This window comes from Mobula birostris, chromosome 2, assembly GCF_030028105.1.
Source record: "Mobula birostris isolate sMobBir1 chromosome 2, sMobBir1.hap1, whole genome shotgun sequence".
Lineage (NCBI taxonomy): Eukaryota > Metazoa > Chordata > Chondrichthyes > Myliobatiformes > Myliobatidae > Mobula > Mobula birostris.
Genome location: NC_092371.1, coordinates 229,178,423 through 229,195,419, shown reverse-complemented (window position 1 = coordinate 229,195,419; position 16,997 = coordinate 229,178,423). Strand labels below are relative to the sequence as shown.

Here is a 16,997-nt window from a genome sequence, read left to right as displayed (position 1 = left end):
TTTTAAATGTTTTCAGCAAAAAGACTTTTATTAACAACCAATCAAGGCTAATTGATTTCTCCTTCCCCAGTACGCGTTTGTAGGTGAAGACTTTATTGAGGCACATAAAAAATGTAAATATTGCATCATAAATCATGTGTCTGTTTTCTGAATTGTGTACCATAAGCAATTAAAAAAAAACTTTTTAAGTGTTAGATTATTTTAAAGTCTTCATAATTTGATCAGTCATTTGGTGTATTGAAAGCAGAGCTTGATAGGTTCTTGATTAGTCAGGACATCAAAGTTTACAGGGGAGAAGGCAGGGGAATGGGGTTGAGAGGAAAAATAAATCAGTCATTATCAAATGATGGAACAGACTCACTGGGCTAATTGGCTTAATTCTACTCTAATGTCTTATGGTCTTAAAAAGATAATTGTTTTCAAAAATTAAAGTTGTATTATGTTTAGGATTTGGCAACAAGAAATCAGAATCAGAATCAGGTTTATTATCAACGGCATGTGTCATGAAATTTGTTAACTTAGCAGCAGCGGTTCAATGCAATACATAATATAGAAGAAATAATAATAATAATAAATAAATCGATCAGTCACAGTATACGTATGTTGAATAGATTAAAAATCGTGCAAAAACACAAATAATATATATTTAAAAAGTGAGATAGTGTTCAAGGGTTCAATGTCCATTTATGAATTGGATGGCAGAGGGGAAGAAGCTGTTCCCGAATCGCTGAGTGTGAGCCTTCAGGCTTCTGGACCTCTTACCTGATGGTAACAGTGAGAAAAGGGCATGCCCTGGGTGCTGGAGGTCCTTAATAATGGACGCTGCCTTTCTGAGGTACTGTTCCTTGAAGATGTCCTGGGTACTTTGTAGGCTAGTACCCAAGATGGAGCCGACTAAATCTACAACCCTCTGCAGCTTGGTCAGAGTCGAACATGGATGTTGTGTTCCAGCTGCCTAATGAGAAACAAGCCAGGGCAGTACAATTTGGAGAACAAGCTCTTGCCCACATAGCAGCTTCCCCCTTTCCACGCAGCTGTTGAATCTAAATTGGAGGCAGAAACCAATAGCAGCATCGCAGGAGTTGCTAGTGAGTGTTGAACTCAACACAGGACTGCCTTTGGGATTCCAGCTTTGGATATTTCCTCGGGGTTTATTCACAAAGTCTTCCCCATGAGTGGGTATAGAACAAGCATAGAGGTTTGTGATCAGAGTTCTCCTTCTCCTAGATGAGCTGCCAACCAGTGCTGACGAGCCCCATCTGCCCAAAGCAACTGGTTTTAAGAAGCCAGTAACCTGCCTTTGCCTCTTCTCCTGTTGGTAGAAATGGTTCCGGCAAGCTTAGTAGCTTAACAATACATGAAGGCCAGGAGCTGGACTTGGTTATTCGAGGCTATTTGAGACACAAGCCTTTGGGGGCATTTAGACCATAAGACCATAAGACAAAGGAGCAGAAGTAGGCCATTCGGCCCATCGAGTCTGCTCCACCATTTTATCATGAGCTGATCCATTTTCTCCTATTTAGTCCCACTCCCCTGCCTTCTCACCATAACCTTTGATGCCCTGGCTACTCAGATACCTATCAATCTCTGCCTTAAATACACCCAATGACTTGGCCTCCACTGCTGCCCGTGGCAACAAGTTCCATAGATTCACCACCCTCTGACTAAAAAAATTTCTTCGCATTTCTGTTCTGAAAGGGCACCCTTCAATCCTTAAGTCATGCCCTCTCGTACTAGACTCCCCCATCATGGGAAACAACTTTGCCACATCCACTCTGTCCATGCCTTTTAACATTCGAAATGTTTCTATGAGGTCTCCCCTCATTCTTCTAAACTCCAAGGAATACAGTCCAAGAGCAGACAAACGTTCCTCATATGTTAACCCTCTCATTCCTGGAATCATTCTAGTGAATCTTCTCTGTACCCTCTCCAACGTCAGCACATCCTTTCTTAAATAAGGAGACCAAAACTGCCCACAGTGCTCCAAGTGAGATCTCACCAGTGCCTTATAGAGCCTCAACATCACATCCCTCCTCCTATACGCTATTCCTCTAGAAATGAATGCCAACATTGCATTCGCCTTCTTCACTACTGACTCAACCTGGAGGTTAACTTTAAGGGTATCCTGTACGAGGACTCCCAAGTCCCGTTGCATCTCAGAACTTTGAATTCTTTCCCCATTTAAATAATAGTCTGCCTGTTTATTTTTTCTGCCAAAGTGCATAACCATACACTTTCCAACATTGTACCTCATTTGCCACTTCTCTGCCCATTCTTCCAATCTATCCAAGTCTCTCTGCAGACTCTCCGTTTCCTCAGCACTACTGGCCCCTCCACCTATCTTTGTATTGTCAGCAAACTTAGCCACAAAGCCCTCTATTCCATAATCCAAATCGTTGATGTACAATGTAAAAAGAAGCGGCCCCAACACTGATCCCTGCGGAACACCACTGGTAACCGGCAGCCAACCAGAATAGGATCCCTTTATTCCCACTCTCTGTTTCCTGCCAATCAGCCAACGCTCTATCCACGTATGTAACTTTCCCATAATTCCATGGGCTCTTATCTTATTGAGTAGCCTCATGTGTGGCACCTTGTCAAAGGCCTTCTGAAAATCCAAATATACAACATTCACTGCATCTCCCTTGTCTAGCCTACTGGTAATTTCCTCAAAAAATTGTAATAGGTTTGTCAGGCAGGATTTTCCTTTAAGGAATCCATGCTGAGTTCTGCCTATCTTGTCATATGCCTCCAGGTACTCTGTAACCTCATTCTTGACAATCGACTCCAACAACTTCCCAACCATGTCAAGCTAACAGGTCTATAATTTCCTTTTTGCTTCCTTGCCTCCTTCTTAAGTAGCGGAGTGACATTTGCAATCTCCCAGTCCTCCGGAACCATGCCAGAATCTATCGACTTTTGAAAGATCATCGCTAATGCCTCCACAATCTACACAGCTACCTCCTTCAGAACATGAAGGTGCATTCCATCTGGTCCAGGAGATTTATCGACCTTTAACCTATTCAGCTTCCTGAGTACTTTCTCTGTCGTAATTTTGACTGCGCACACTTCTCTTCCCTGCCACCCTTGAGTGTCCGGTATACTGCTGTCTTCCTCAGGGAAGACTGATGCAAAATACTTGTTCATTTCCTCTGCCATCTCCTCATCTCCCATTACAATTTCTCCAACATCATTTTCTATCGGTCCTATATCTACTCTCACCTGTCTTTTACTCTTTATATACTTGAAAAAGCTCTTAGTATCCTCTTCGATATTATTTGCTAGCTTCCTTTCATAGTTAATCTTTTCTCTCTTAATGACCTTCTTGGTTTCCTTTTGTAAGGTTTTAAAAACTTCCCAATCCTCTCTCTTCCCACTAATTTTTGCTTCCTTGTATGCCCTCTCTTTTGCTTTAACTTTGGCTTTGACTTCTCTTGTCAACCACGGTTGCATCCTTTTTCCACTCGAAAATTTCTTCTTTTTTGGAATATACCTGTCTTGCACATTCCTCATTTCTCACATAAACTCCAGCCACTGCTGCTCGGCTGTCTTTCCCGCCAGTGTCTCTTTCCAGTCAACTTTGGCCAGTTCCTCTCTCATGCCACTGTAATTTCCTTTACTCCACTGAAATACCGACACATCAGATTTCGGCTTCTCTTTTTCTAATTTCACAGTGAACTCAATCATGTTATGATCACTGCCTCCTAAGGGTTCCTTCACCTCAATCTCTCCAATCACCTCCGGTTCATTACACAATATCCAATCCAGTACAGCCAATCCCCTAGTAGGCTCAACAACAAGCTGTTCTAAAAAGCCATCTCGCAGACATTCTACAAATTCTCTCTCTTGAGATCCAGTGCTGACCTGATTTTCCCAATCTACTCGCATGTTAAAATCCCCCACAATTATCATAACATTGCCCTTCTGACAAGCCTTTTCTATTTCCAGTTGTAATTTGTAGTCCACATCCCTGCAGCTGTTTGGAGGCCAATAAATAACTGCCATCAGGGTCCTTTTACCCCTGCTATTTCTTAGCTCAACCCATAAAGATTCTGCACCTTCCGATCCTATATCACCTCTTTCCAATGATTTAATATAATTTCTTACCAATAAAGCCACGCCTCCCCCTCTGCCTACCTTCCTATCCTTCCAATACACCGTGTATCCTTGGATGTTCAGCTCCCAGAGACATGCATCCTTTAGCCAGGTCTCAGTGATGGCCACAATATCATACCTGCCAATCTGTAGCTGTACAACAAGATCATCCACCTTATTCCTTTTGCTGCGTGCATTTAAGTACAACACCTTAAGACCAGTATTTGATACTTTTCGCTTTGATTTCACTGCAACTTTATTGCACTGCAGCTCATCCCAATGGCTACAAATTTGCTCCATCACCTGCCTGTCTTTCCTGACATCTTTACTGCTCACTATCTTAGATTTATTTCTGTTTTCCCCTTTCTCCGCTCTGTCATTCTGGTTCCCATCCCCCTGCCAAATTAGTTTAAACCCTCCCTAACAGCTCTATTAAACTTTCCCGCCAGGATATTGGTCCCCTTCGGGTTCAGGTGTAACCGGTCCTTTTTGAACAGGTCATACTTCCCCCAGAAAAGATCCCAATTATCCAAGAATCTGAAGCCCTGCCCTCTACACCAGTCTCTCAGCCACACATTTATCTGCCTGATCCGACTACCCTTGCCCTCGCTAGCACGTGGCACAGGTAGCAATCCCGAGATTACTACCCTGGAGGTCCTGCTTCTCAGCTTCCTTCCTAACTCCTGGAAATCTCTCTTCAGGACCTCCTCCTTTGTCCTATCTATGTCATTGGTACCAACATGTACCAAGACAACTGGCTGCTCACCCTCCCCCTTTAGAATATTCAGGACCCGATCCGAGACATCCCGTACTCTGGCACCCGGTAGCTAGTGGGAGTTTATCCCGGGCTATAACAACCTTAAGGAACCAATTAAGGAATCATTATTGTCAAATAAACTAATTCAAGATCCCTGAATTCAAAGCATCAAATATAATTGTGGGATTTAGTTCCAATGTTTTAAAGAGCTTTAACTGAAAAAAAGCACTCATGGGCATCTCGCGAGTGAAGAGTGGTTGATATACAGGCTGCTATCAGACCAGTACTAAGCCTCTGCTAATTTGAGGGGAACTCAAGAGGCCGGCAATGGCAAATAAGAATAATCAGGTTTGGAGAGTTGTTGTGACTCAGCATTACTGGGTTGTAGCATGCTCCTTATTTAAAATGCAACCTGATATTAAACTTTGGGCATTACTGGGCTTTCAAAATATTGTCATCTGATCATCACCATGGAAATAGGATGTCAATCTAAAAAGGTCAGAGAAAGAAATTAGAGCTGCTCTGGTTTTCCATCTTATTCTGTTTTGTTATAGAAGCTTCTTTCAGTCTGCTAGATACAGCAATGGAGTTTTATAACCATTCATCTGATGCTTCAACCCAAACACGAAGACAATATATGAAAATGGAACAGTACATTTTCAGCACCAGTAAAGAAAAATGACTGGTATTTGAATTTAATCTTCATCAAAACTGAAGGATAATGAAACTGATGAAAAAAATGGTTGAAAAAAGCTACCAAAGAGCTAATGTGAAAAAAGGAGCAAAAGAAAGGTCATCATCATCATTATGTGTCGTGTCGTATCACACAGGTGGTCATGGTCTTGACCATGATTGTTCCTGGCAAGTTTTTCTACTGAAGTGGTTTGTCATTACTTTCTTCTGGGCAGTATCTTTACAAGACGGGTGACCCCAGCCATCATCATACCCTTCAGAGATTGTCTGCCTGGTGTCAGTGGTCGCAAAACCAGGACTTGTGATATGCACTGGCTGCTCAAATGACCTTTCACCACCTGCTTCACATGACCCTGATCAGGGGGCTAAGCAGGTGCTATACCTTTGCCAAGGGTGATTTGCAGGCTAGCAGAGGGAAGGAGTGGCTTACACTTCCTTTGGTAGAGACACATCTCTGCCCCATCACCCTAAAAGAAAGACAATAAGGGAAAATAAATGAATAAAAATGTAGGCAAGCAGAAATAAAATCAGGAACTGAACATTTTTGGCATAGTACGAGGGGTTAGACGTGCCAACATGAAAGATGGCAAACAAGAGAAAATGTGCAGATGCTAGAAATCCAAGCAACACACGAAAAGTGCTGGAGGAACTTAGCAGGCCAGGCAGTATCTATGGAAAAAATACAGTTGAAGTTTTGAGCCGAAACCCTTTGGCATCCATATGACCAATCATGGCCTCCTCCACTGTCGTGATGAGGCCACACTTAGGTTGGAGGAACAACGCCTTATATTCCGTCTGGGTAGCTTCCAACCTGATGACATGAAAATCAATTTCTCAAAGTTCCAGTAATGCCTCCCCACCTTCACCATTTCCCATCCCCTTGTCCTTCTCTCATGTTATCTCCTTGCCTGCCCATTGCCTCCCTCTGGTGCTCCTCCACCCCACCCCACCCCCTTTCTTCCTTCTTCCATGGCCTTCTGTCACTTTCACCAATCAACTTCTTTGCTCTTTGCTTCATTTCTCCCCCTCCAAGTTTTACCTATCGCCTGGCGTTTCTCTCTCCCCTCCCCTCAACTTTCAAATCTACTCCTCAGCTTTTTTCCTCCAGTCCCACCAAAGGGTTTTGGCCCGAAATGTCGACTGGGCTTTTTTCCATGAAAGATGGCACCTCATCTAGCGCCCCACATCCCATTCTGTAAGTCAATATGAGATGGCAAGTTTCAGAATTCACAGTGTGACTGATGACGACATGTGTTGTCCATGTAGTCCTCTGGTCGGTGTTAGAGGCACATGGCAATAAAATTTCAGGCACTGAGCCATGGAGGATGCAGCTCAGAAGATAACTTCTTATCTTGTAGTGGAGCCAGGAGGAACTAAATATTTAACTAGCACAGTCTGTAATACTTCTGACCTTTGCTAGTGTCCTTTCTTTGTGGAGAATGAACCTGAGATGCTTATTTCAAATTGGTAGCAAGAATGTCCTTCAAACCATAAATCAGCAGAGAAACTTTTTTGCCCTGAATCTAAATAAACAGCGACCTCTGCTGGCAATAGACTTGTGTGCTGACGTTTTCAAAGTCGGTGAATAGAGATTCAAGATTGTTTAATGCTATTTAACAAGAGTAAAGGAGAATGAAATAATTGTTATGCCAGATCTAATGCACACTAAGATAAAGAACATAATAATTAGAAAAACACATAAATATAAATACATAATATATGAACAATACCTCAATCTTTAAATATATTATTTCTGTTTTGCCCTCTTTTTAATCTATTCAATATGCACACATGGATATACACACTTACTGGAATTGATTTACTTATTTTTCTTTCATTATTATCATGTATTGCATTGAACTGCTGCTGTGAAGTTAACAAATTTCACAACACAAGCTGGTGTCAATAAACCTGATTCTGATTCCAAGATATTTCATATACAAAGAGTGATAATATTTATTTATTTAGAGATACAGCAGGGAACACACCCTCCCACCCTTTCAAGCCTCACCGCCCAGTAACCCTCCGATTTTAATCCTAACCTTATCACAATGACCAATAAACCTGCCAACTGGTACGGCTTGGGACTGACACAACAGTTGTAGGCCGTATTTCAGGTAATGATGAGTTTGAGTACAGAGGGGAAATTAAGAACCTAGTGGCATGGTGCGAAGACAATAACCTATCCCTCAACGTCAGCAAGGGGAAGGAATTGGTTGTTGACTTCAGGAGTAGCAGACCGCACATCCCAATTTACATTGGCGGTGCACATGTGGAACAGGTCAAAAGCTTTAAGTTCCTCGGTGTCAATATCACAAATGACCTGGCTTGGTCCAACCAAGCAGAGTTCACTGCCAAGAAGGCCCACCAGTGCCTTTACTTCCTGAGAAAACTAAAGAAATTTGGCCTGTCCCCTAAAACCCTGACTAATTTTTATAGATGCACCGTAGAAAGCATTCTTCTAGGGTGCATCACAACCTGGTACGGAAGTTGTCCTGTCCAAGACCGAAAGAAGCTGCAGAAGATCGTGAACACAGCACAGCACATCACACAAACCAATCTTCCGTCCTTGGACTCACTTTACACCGCACGCTGTCGGAGCAGTGCTGCCAGGATAATCAAGGGCATGACCCACCCAGCCAACACACTTTTCATCCCTCTTCCCTCCAGGAGAAGGCTCAAGAGCTTGAAGACTCGTACGGCCAGATTTGGGAACAGCTTCTTTCCAACTGTGATAAGACTGCTGAACGGATCGTGACCCGGATCTGGACCGTACCCTCCAAATATCCAGACCTGCCTCTCGGTTTTTTTGTACTACCTTACTTTCCATTTTTCTATTTTCTATTTATGATTTATAACGTAAATTTTTATATTTACTAATTTTTACTATTTTTAGTATTTTTAATATTTAATATTTGTAATACAGGGAGCGGGAAGTGCAGAATCAAATATTGCTGTGATGATTGTATGTTCTAGTATCAATTGTTTGGCGACAATAAAGTATAAAGTATACTGTGAGAGGAAACTGGAGCACCCGGAGGAAACCCATGCAGTCACGGGGTGAACATACAAACTTCTTACAGACAGCGGCGGGAATGAGTCCGGGTCGTTGGTACTGTAAAAGCTGATTTATACTTGTACATCAAATGTACATCGTAAGTACGGTGTAGCCGTGTACCCTGTGCTGTACTCTACGCTGAACCCTACACCGTAGCTTAATGCGTACCTCTCCCAAAATGTAACTACACGTCGCAACGACTGTGATTGGTCCACTTGGTAGCATCGCATTTCCTCCTATGCTGCAATAGGTTGCTATTGGGCGACTGAAGGGCAGCGAAGGAACTCTGGCTGCAATGCTTTCCATAAAGCTTTACAGACCTCGGAAATTATGGAGGACCCTGTGCTTGACGCCAGTTTGTAGCTAGCTGCTACAGCCTGTTCACTTCCACCTGAAGCTAAAACTCGAATAGTGGTTGCCAGTCTCTGTGCGTACATTGATGCAAAATAAATGGTTGGAGACGATGAACCAAATCGTCAAATCTACCTGCCGAAATCCAAAAATATTTGAAATACATTTGAAATACCTAATCTCTTACTCACTCTTCCCTCAGTTAGTCCTGACGAAGGGTCTTGGCCTGAAACGTCGACTGCACCTCTTCCTAGAGATGCTGCCTGGCCTGCTGCGTTCACCAGCAACTTTGATGTGTGTTGCTTGAAATACATTTCCTCGTCCATGTCTCTCAGTGGCCGGACAAGCACAGAAAATTCACCCTCCTTCAGTTTCAGTCGCCATTGTTTGAAGTTCGAGCTTCTTCGTGTTGAGTTTCAACGCAAAGAAACTCAACACAGTGGCATAGAAACCCCACCGCCAACTAGCATTTTGAAGGTGAATTGCAGGCACACCAACGCACAAGTATAAATGCTCACAACGGCGTAGCCCACTTGCATAGGCTGCGGCGTAAGCTGGTACGCACAAGTATAAATCAGTCTTAAGGCACTGTGTTAAACACTACGTTACCATGCCACCCCAGGTACATAAAGTGATGCTAGATACAGGAGTGTCTGTACCTCAGGTGACTCTCAAGGGAAATGATAAAGTAGTGGTGGTGGGGCTGTGGAAGGCTGGGTTATTGGTTGAAGGTGCTTACTGCTTGGAGAAAGTAACCCTGTTTGAGTCCTGCTGGTCCTGGCATTGATGCTACGAAGCCTCCTCCCAGATGGAGGGACAAACAGTCCGTAAGCCAGATAGGCAGGATCCATCATAATATAGCTGGCTTTTTTCTAACAGCATTCTGTATATATGTCCTTGTTGGCAGGTAGGCTGGAGCCAGTGATGTATTGGGTGGTTTTGTAGCGCCTCCTGTCCGCCACAGTGCAGTATCCATACCAGACAGTGCTGCAGCATATTGGGATGCTCTCTACTGCTGCGCATGAAGATAAAATTATTCACTGATTTTGTGTGGCAACTTCCCAAGATCTACTCTTAATCTATTATTATTTAAATACTGCTGTACCATGTTTTTGTCTAATTAAAATTATTGACCATCTTGCTACAGAATTGTTTTCATCTAGAAATTAAACCAAGGAATTCAATCCAACTACCCTGATTAAAATTGAATGAAGGTAGACAAAACCTGGCCTTACGTCAACATGTCACATTACAGTCATGAAAAATATGACAAAGAACTGTGACAGCTCATAATATATTGCAAAAATTGCAAACTTCAATATAATGCACAGTTGTTTAATAAATGCAAAAGTGCCTTGGACCTTCTCATGAAAAGGCTATACTGAAGATTTTACAAAGGTGTGAACCAGTTTTAAGTAAATAACCAAAATAACCAAAGTTTATCATTACACAGAGTTGATCTCTTATTAGTTGAATATGCAGTTTAACTGAAGTCCAGAAAGTTTTAGGTAAACTGCAGAACTTATGATAGATTACTAATATTAAAGCATAAGTCACAGCTCAGTGTACTTCTCTCCTGAGTCTCCAGCCTGTACAAATGATGGAGGCTTTAGATTCATGACAGAATGTCCAACTGGCAGATGCTAAATTTGAGAGAACTTTATTTTATCAAATTTAAATAACCACTTGTCTTGTTTACAAGTTGTAGTTAAGTGCATATGGTGGAATTGCTGTTATTCCTGATTGCAGAACGCAACAGATCCATTGTTAGCCATTTATTATTGCGAATTAGCTGGCTGGTGGTGTAGTGGCACTAGCACTGGCTTCAAGGTGAGTGGTCCTGGGTTCAAGTCTGACCGGCTCCTTGCATACTTTCCATCCGTACTGGGTTGAGTGTCTAGCAAGTACCTCGGTCTTGTAAAAAACTGACAAATACTAAAGAAACAGCAAGGCTACCACCCGATGTACCACAAGGCAGAGGAAGAACAACAGTTGTTGTTAATTAACACACATAAAAGTTGCTGGTGAACGCAGCAGGCCAGGCAGCATCTCTAGGAAGAGGTACAGTTGACGTTTCGGGCCGAGACCCTTCATCAGGACTAACTGAAAGAAGAGCTAGTAAGAGATTTGAAAGTGGGAGGGGGAGGGGGAGATCCACAATGATGGGAGAAGACAGAAGGGGGAGGGATGGAGCCAAGAGCTGGACAGGTGATTGGCAAAAGAGATATGAGAGGATCATGGGACAGGAGGCCCAGGGAGAAAGAAAAAGGGGGCTGGGGGGAAAAAGCCCAGAGGATGGGAAAGGGCTATAGTGAGAGGGACAGAGGGAGAAAAAGGAGAGAGAGAGAAAAATAATGTGTGTATATAAATAAATAACGAATGGGGTACGAGGGGGAGGTGGGGCATTAGCGGAAGTTTGAGAAGTCAATGTTCATGCCATCAGGTTGGAGGCTACCCAGAAGGAATATAAGGTGTTGTTCCTCCAACCTGAGTGTGGCTTCATCTTTACAGTAGAGGAGGCCGTGGATAGACATGTCAGAATGAGAATGGGATGTGGAAGGAAAATGTGTGGCCATTGGGAGATCCTGCTTTCTGTGGCAGACAGAGCATAGGTGTTCAGCGAAACAATCTTCCAGTCTGCATCGGGTCTTGCCAATATATAGAAGCCCACATCGGGAGCACCGGATGCAGTATACACATCGGGAGCACTGGACGCAGTGTTGCTCGACACCAGAAGCTTTTATGTGTGTTGCTAGACCTGGCCTGCTGCGTTCACCAGCAACTTTTATGTGTGTTGCTTGAAATTCCAGCATCTGCAGATTTCCTCGTGTTTAAGTTATTGTTAATAACCATCTGGTGTCCCATAGTGAATTGTGATTGATTCAGAGCTACAAGTTTCAGTCCTTCACGGAAGCTGGGGAATTTACATTCAGATGACGTAATGCATTTGAAATAATTGAAATAATCACCATGTTTAAAATCATATCTGATTTGTAAATGACCTTAGGGGCAAAACTCTGATCTGGAATGCTTGTGAAATCTTCTCTGAAATGATACCATTCAGTGCAGGAACTATTAACGATGTTGAATAAATGCGATTCTGGTCAGTAAAGACCACACTTGGTGAACAAATGAGGAAAGAATCAGATTATGTTCATCCTTTTACTTACATTAAGCTGCTGGCGTTTAGGGCAGCAGTGAAGGTCCTCACTCTCTGGTGGTGTTCAGGGCTTTCTTCATCATGTCACTGGCTTTCTCTCAGTTTTCACTACTGTCAGTCATGCAAGTCGTGGGTGGAGACTCAGGAATACTGTCGCACTCAGATGCAGAAGGATTCTTCATTGCTGTTTCCGCAAAAGTTTTGTTTTACCGGTCAGGGTCCTGACCCAAACCTGGAGGACTGGTGGACCACTCTTAGTCTGTCTTCTACCCTTCAACCTGTCTGCATGGGCCAAAACATAAAGCCCTGACTCCAGCCAGCTTTGCTCTCCACGTCATTGAGGCCCTGAAGCCTTCAAACGCAACGACAAGGTTGTGGTCCCCTTGGAGCATTATGTTTATCCACACGTCTTAAAAAACCTGTAGAAAGAGAATATTTCTAAATCTCTGTGTTTACTCATTTTCTCCCTGTCAGCTTATCAACCACTTTCCTCCAGATAGCACAGATAAGAAAATATTAGTTCAGGGTTTCCCAGAGCACTAAGCTTCATGAGACAGGTAGTTCCATTTCTCACCCTTGCCCCGTGAAGTGAGATTGAGTTTGATATTTTGTCATGGCATAGGACAGGTGATGGAGAATTGATGGCTGACGTTTGAAGTCAGTGGAATCAAAACTTCAGAGGGAGCGTGGTAGTGTACTGGCTAGCACAATGCTTTATAGTATCAGCAACTCAAATTCAATTCCCACTGCAGTTTGTACGTTCTCCCCATTACTGCATAGGTTTCCTCCATGTGCTCCGGTTTGGTCCCATAGTCCAAAGACCTACTGGTTGGTCGGTAAACTGGTAGTCATTGTAAGTTGTCTCGTGATTAGACTAGCATTAAATCAGGGGTTGCTGGATGGTGCAGTTCAAAGGGCCTGAAGGACCCATTCCACACTCAGCTCAATAAATAAATAAGCATGTAAATAAATAAATAAACAAGTGTCAGGAAAAGTTTCAAACAACTTAACCACTTTGGAATATTGCACAAAATCGCAATTTGCTGTGATGTCTCTGCAGGAGTACAGATGATTTAAATGTTAAAGTGACAGGACCCAGCCAAAGCAGAGAGATTAACAAACAGGATCCACCACCTGGAACAGAAGGGGATTGAGTTTATTGAGTGAGTTTGTCCAATGATCAAATGCCACTGTTTCACAATTCTTCTTTCCTTTCAGCTGTTGCTATGAGGAGACGACTCAGAAATGACTGATGTGGAGCCTGTTGTCACAGATTTTGTCTCATCGGGCCGGACGGGCCGCAGAAATGCCTTACCTGATATCCTGGGCTCTCCAACAGGAGGCAGTTCAGTGGATTTACCACAGAAACTGTCAGCGCTATCCCTGAACATAGGTAGGTAACTGGTAAAGCAATTGAATTCCTACACACGCAAACAAATGAGGGGTGGTAGTGTTAATGACTACCAATAAGAGTTCTGGGTCACTGATCCAGAGAAAACAGTTTCTAATCCATTTCCATGACATCTTGGGCATTTGACTTAAGTAATTAAATGAATTTGGAATACAGTACTAAGAAAAAGCCATGTTGCCCCATTATCATATAAAAACATCTAGTTCATTGATTTTTTGCCTTATCCTAAGCCTTTTTGGGTGGTGAGGTGGAGATATGCCTCGACCAAAACAACAAGCACCTGCGTTGACAGTACACACCAGTGAATGAATACATTAAACAACAATATAATGCATTGTTAAATTATTTTCAGCTACCATGTCTGTTACCGAAGTGTCACAGGTAGTTCAGGTATGTTTTAACCTTGAATATGTGCTTCAGTGTGTGAAGAGGAACCTGACACCATGAGGTTTGTGATGATGTCCCAGCACAGTACATTTATGTCCCTGATTTAAAATTTTCACCATACCATTGAAAGGATAGGGAGGGACAGAAAGTTGGAATTTCTCCATAGATTATTCAGCTCAGTTTTGAGTTACATAAGAATAAACTGGGAGAAGTTTGAACAGGAAATACTCTTCCCGGAATTCTTTGCATGTCGGCCTCTTGCACATGATTACTTGAAGCTCTTTGGTTGTGCTTTCTCATCTTTACTTTTACTTTACCTTACACTTTATTGTTGCCAAACAATTGATACTAGAACGTACAATCATCACAGCGGTAATCGATTCTGCGCTTCCCGCTCCCTGGATTACAAATCGATAGTAAATATTAAAAATTTAAATTATAACTCATAAATAGAAAATAGAAAAATGGAAAGTAAGGTAGTGCAAAAAAAAAACAGAGAGGCGGGTCTGGATATTTGGAGGGTACGGCCCAGATCCAGGTCAGGATCCGTTCAGCAGTCCTATCACAGGTGGAAAGAAGCTGTTCCCAAATCTGGCCACACGAGTCTTCAAGCTCCTGAACCTTCTCCCGGAGGGAAGAGGGATGAAAGGTGTGTTGGCTGGGTGGGTCATGTCTTTGATTATCCGGGCAGCATTGCTCCAACAGCGTGCTGTGTAAAGTGCATTCTTTGAATGAAGAACGGGGGCCTGCACTGCACAGAGTTTCTGAGACTCTAGTTCACATTGTGGAATGTCAATCTTCTTTAACCTATTCTACATTCAACTTACAACAAAGTGTGAAGTGATAAAATTGCCACATAATTCCTGGCATATTTTTGTTCTTTAGAGGCAGCAAACAATTACAGCAATCTGAAACAATATATTTTCACCCTCTGACAAAAGGGTAATGTCATTACACATTACTTACCTCAGCTGAAATACTATGGGACAAATTTGTTCAAAAATAATTTCAATTACAAAATACAGTAATTCCTGCCTTTGTACTGAGGATTTTCTGATGCAATAGAATTTAAACTGCCCAGAGGGCCACACACTTCTAGATGCTCTGATTTCTTTCAAAACATTGTGCAGTTCTTCATATATGCTAATGGCGAACCATAGATTGTCCAGGCACTTGCAGAAGGCTTAATGATCAGCAGCCAATGTACTTTGATTGCATGTGTCTACATCTCTGACGATCTATCCTGGGCCCAAAGTACCGATGCAGTTATGGAGAAGGCACGACAGTGGCTATAACTTATTAGGCATCTGAGGAGATTTGGTATGTCACCAAAGACACTTGCAAATTTCTACAGATTTACTGTGGAGGGCATTCTCACTGGCTGCTGCACAGGATCCCCAGCATCCTGGACATCTACAGGGAGTGATGCCTCAAAAAGGCGGCATCCATCATTAAGGACCCCCATCACCCAGGACATGCCCTCTTCTCATTGTTACCATCAGGGAGGAGGTACGGGAGCCTGAAGACACACACTCAATGATTCGGAAGCAGCTTCTTCCCCTCTGCCATACAATTCCTAAAATGTCTTTGAACCCATGAACACTACCTCACTATTTTGTTTCTCTTTTTGCATTACATATTTATAGGCATCCATTAGTCTCATGAGACCATGGATTTGCCCCTTGGAAGGTTTCCAGGGCTCAGGCCTGGCGCAAGGTTGTGTGGAAGACCAGCAGTTGCCATGCTGCAAGTCTCCCCTCTCCATGCCACCGATGTTGTCCAAGGGAAGGGCATTAGACCCATACAGCTTGGCACCAGTGTCGTCACAGAGAATTGTGTGGTTAAGTGCCTTGCTCAAGGACACACACACTTCCTCAGCCAAGGCTCAAACTAGCGACCTTCAAATCACTAGACGAATGCCTCCACCACTTAGCCATGTGCCAACACTACATATTTAACTTTTAAAATATGTATATATATTTTCTGTGATTTACAGTTTTTTTATTATGTATTGCAATGTCCTGCTGCTGCATAACAACAAATTTCATGAAATATGCCGGTGATATTAAACCTGATTCTGATATAGCTGGCATGCTTTTATGCGTTGAGTTCCTGCCACATGATTGGCTAATTAAATATTTGTATTAACTAACAGGTGTACAGGTGTACCTAAAAGAGTGGCCACTGAGTGCATATTCAAAGTAATAAATAAGTATTTTTAATGTTTCCTTTTGTTCTTGGTTTAATCCCAGATGAAGGAGAAGGAAAAACATCTCCATCGGAAGCACCACCCAAATCCCCAGAACGTGAAGATAAGAGTGATGCATTGTAACGGGTCACCGAACTACAATGTGTGTGTATGATTTTCATGAGGCATTAAGGAGCACCAATTTAAACAAAAGTTTAAAACCAGGGATTGCAACTTCAAGTTGAAGCAACCTTGATATTTAACTCTGTTGTGTCAGCAAGGAGAAATTTGATTAAATACTTAAATAAAAATTGAACAACCCATTTTATTTACATTGCTTCTAATTTCCATATCTCTTTTGGCTCATGCCACTTTCTGTGACGCTGACACGATCCATTCAAAGTATATATATATAGCTAACCCTGTATCTGAGAGATGAGACTAGAATGTGTGATTTGCAATGTAATTTTTTAAAAGTCTTGAAAGATTTATTTTCTGATCATAATTTTAGCAATAGTTCCCAGAAAGTGGTATTAATAGCTGGTAATCATAATTAATGCCACTTGCAACTTACTGTCCTAATAATGTTGTACTGTCTCTGGTATTCTTAAATTTCAGCCTGTGTTTCACTGGATATTGATTTAAAACTGCTGTTAGTTTGTATGACAATTGTAAAAGAAAACTTTTAGATGTGATTTTTTTTTAAATATACAGTTTCCTTTTGAAATTAACTTGGCTATTTCTGTCATTTTTATAAAAAAAAATCCATAGAACTGTTAATGTAAACTGAATATGTATATGCCATGATTTTAATGCACCAACACTCAGTGATCTTGAATTATCTTAATAGTCCCTTCACTTGCAGAGGTATTAATTCACAGGGCACTGAGGAGTGCA

The 16,997-nt window shown here is 42.2% G+C and overlaps 1 protein-coding gene across 1 annotated transcript in view; it reads left to right on the top strand.

Moving 5' to 3' along the window:
• pkib (protein kinase (cAMP-dependent, catalytic) inhibitor beta) overlaps positions 1-16,788 on the top strand; it is a 139,512-nt gene extending 122,724 nt beyond the window's left edge. Inside the window, exons 2-3 of the mRNA XM_072251585.1 lie at positions 13,333-13,507; positions 16,165-16,788. Coding sequence (XP_072107686.1) covers positions 13,360-13,507; positions 16,165-16,244 — 228 coding nt within the window. The 5' untranslated portion in view covers positions 13,333-13,359 and the 3' untranslated portion in view covers positions 16,245-16,788. The remainder of the gene's footprint in view (positions 1-13,332; positions 13,508-16,164) is intronic.
• The last annotated feature ends 209 nt before the right edge of the window (positions 16,789-16,997 follow it).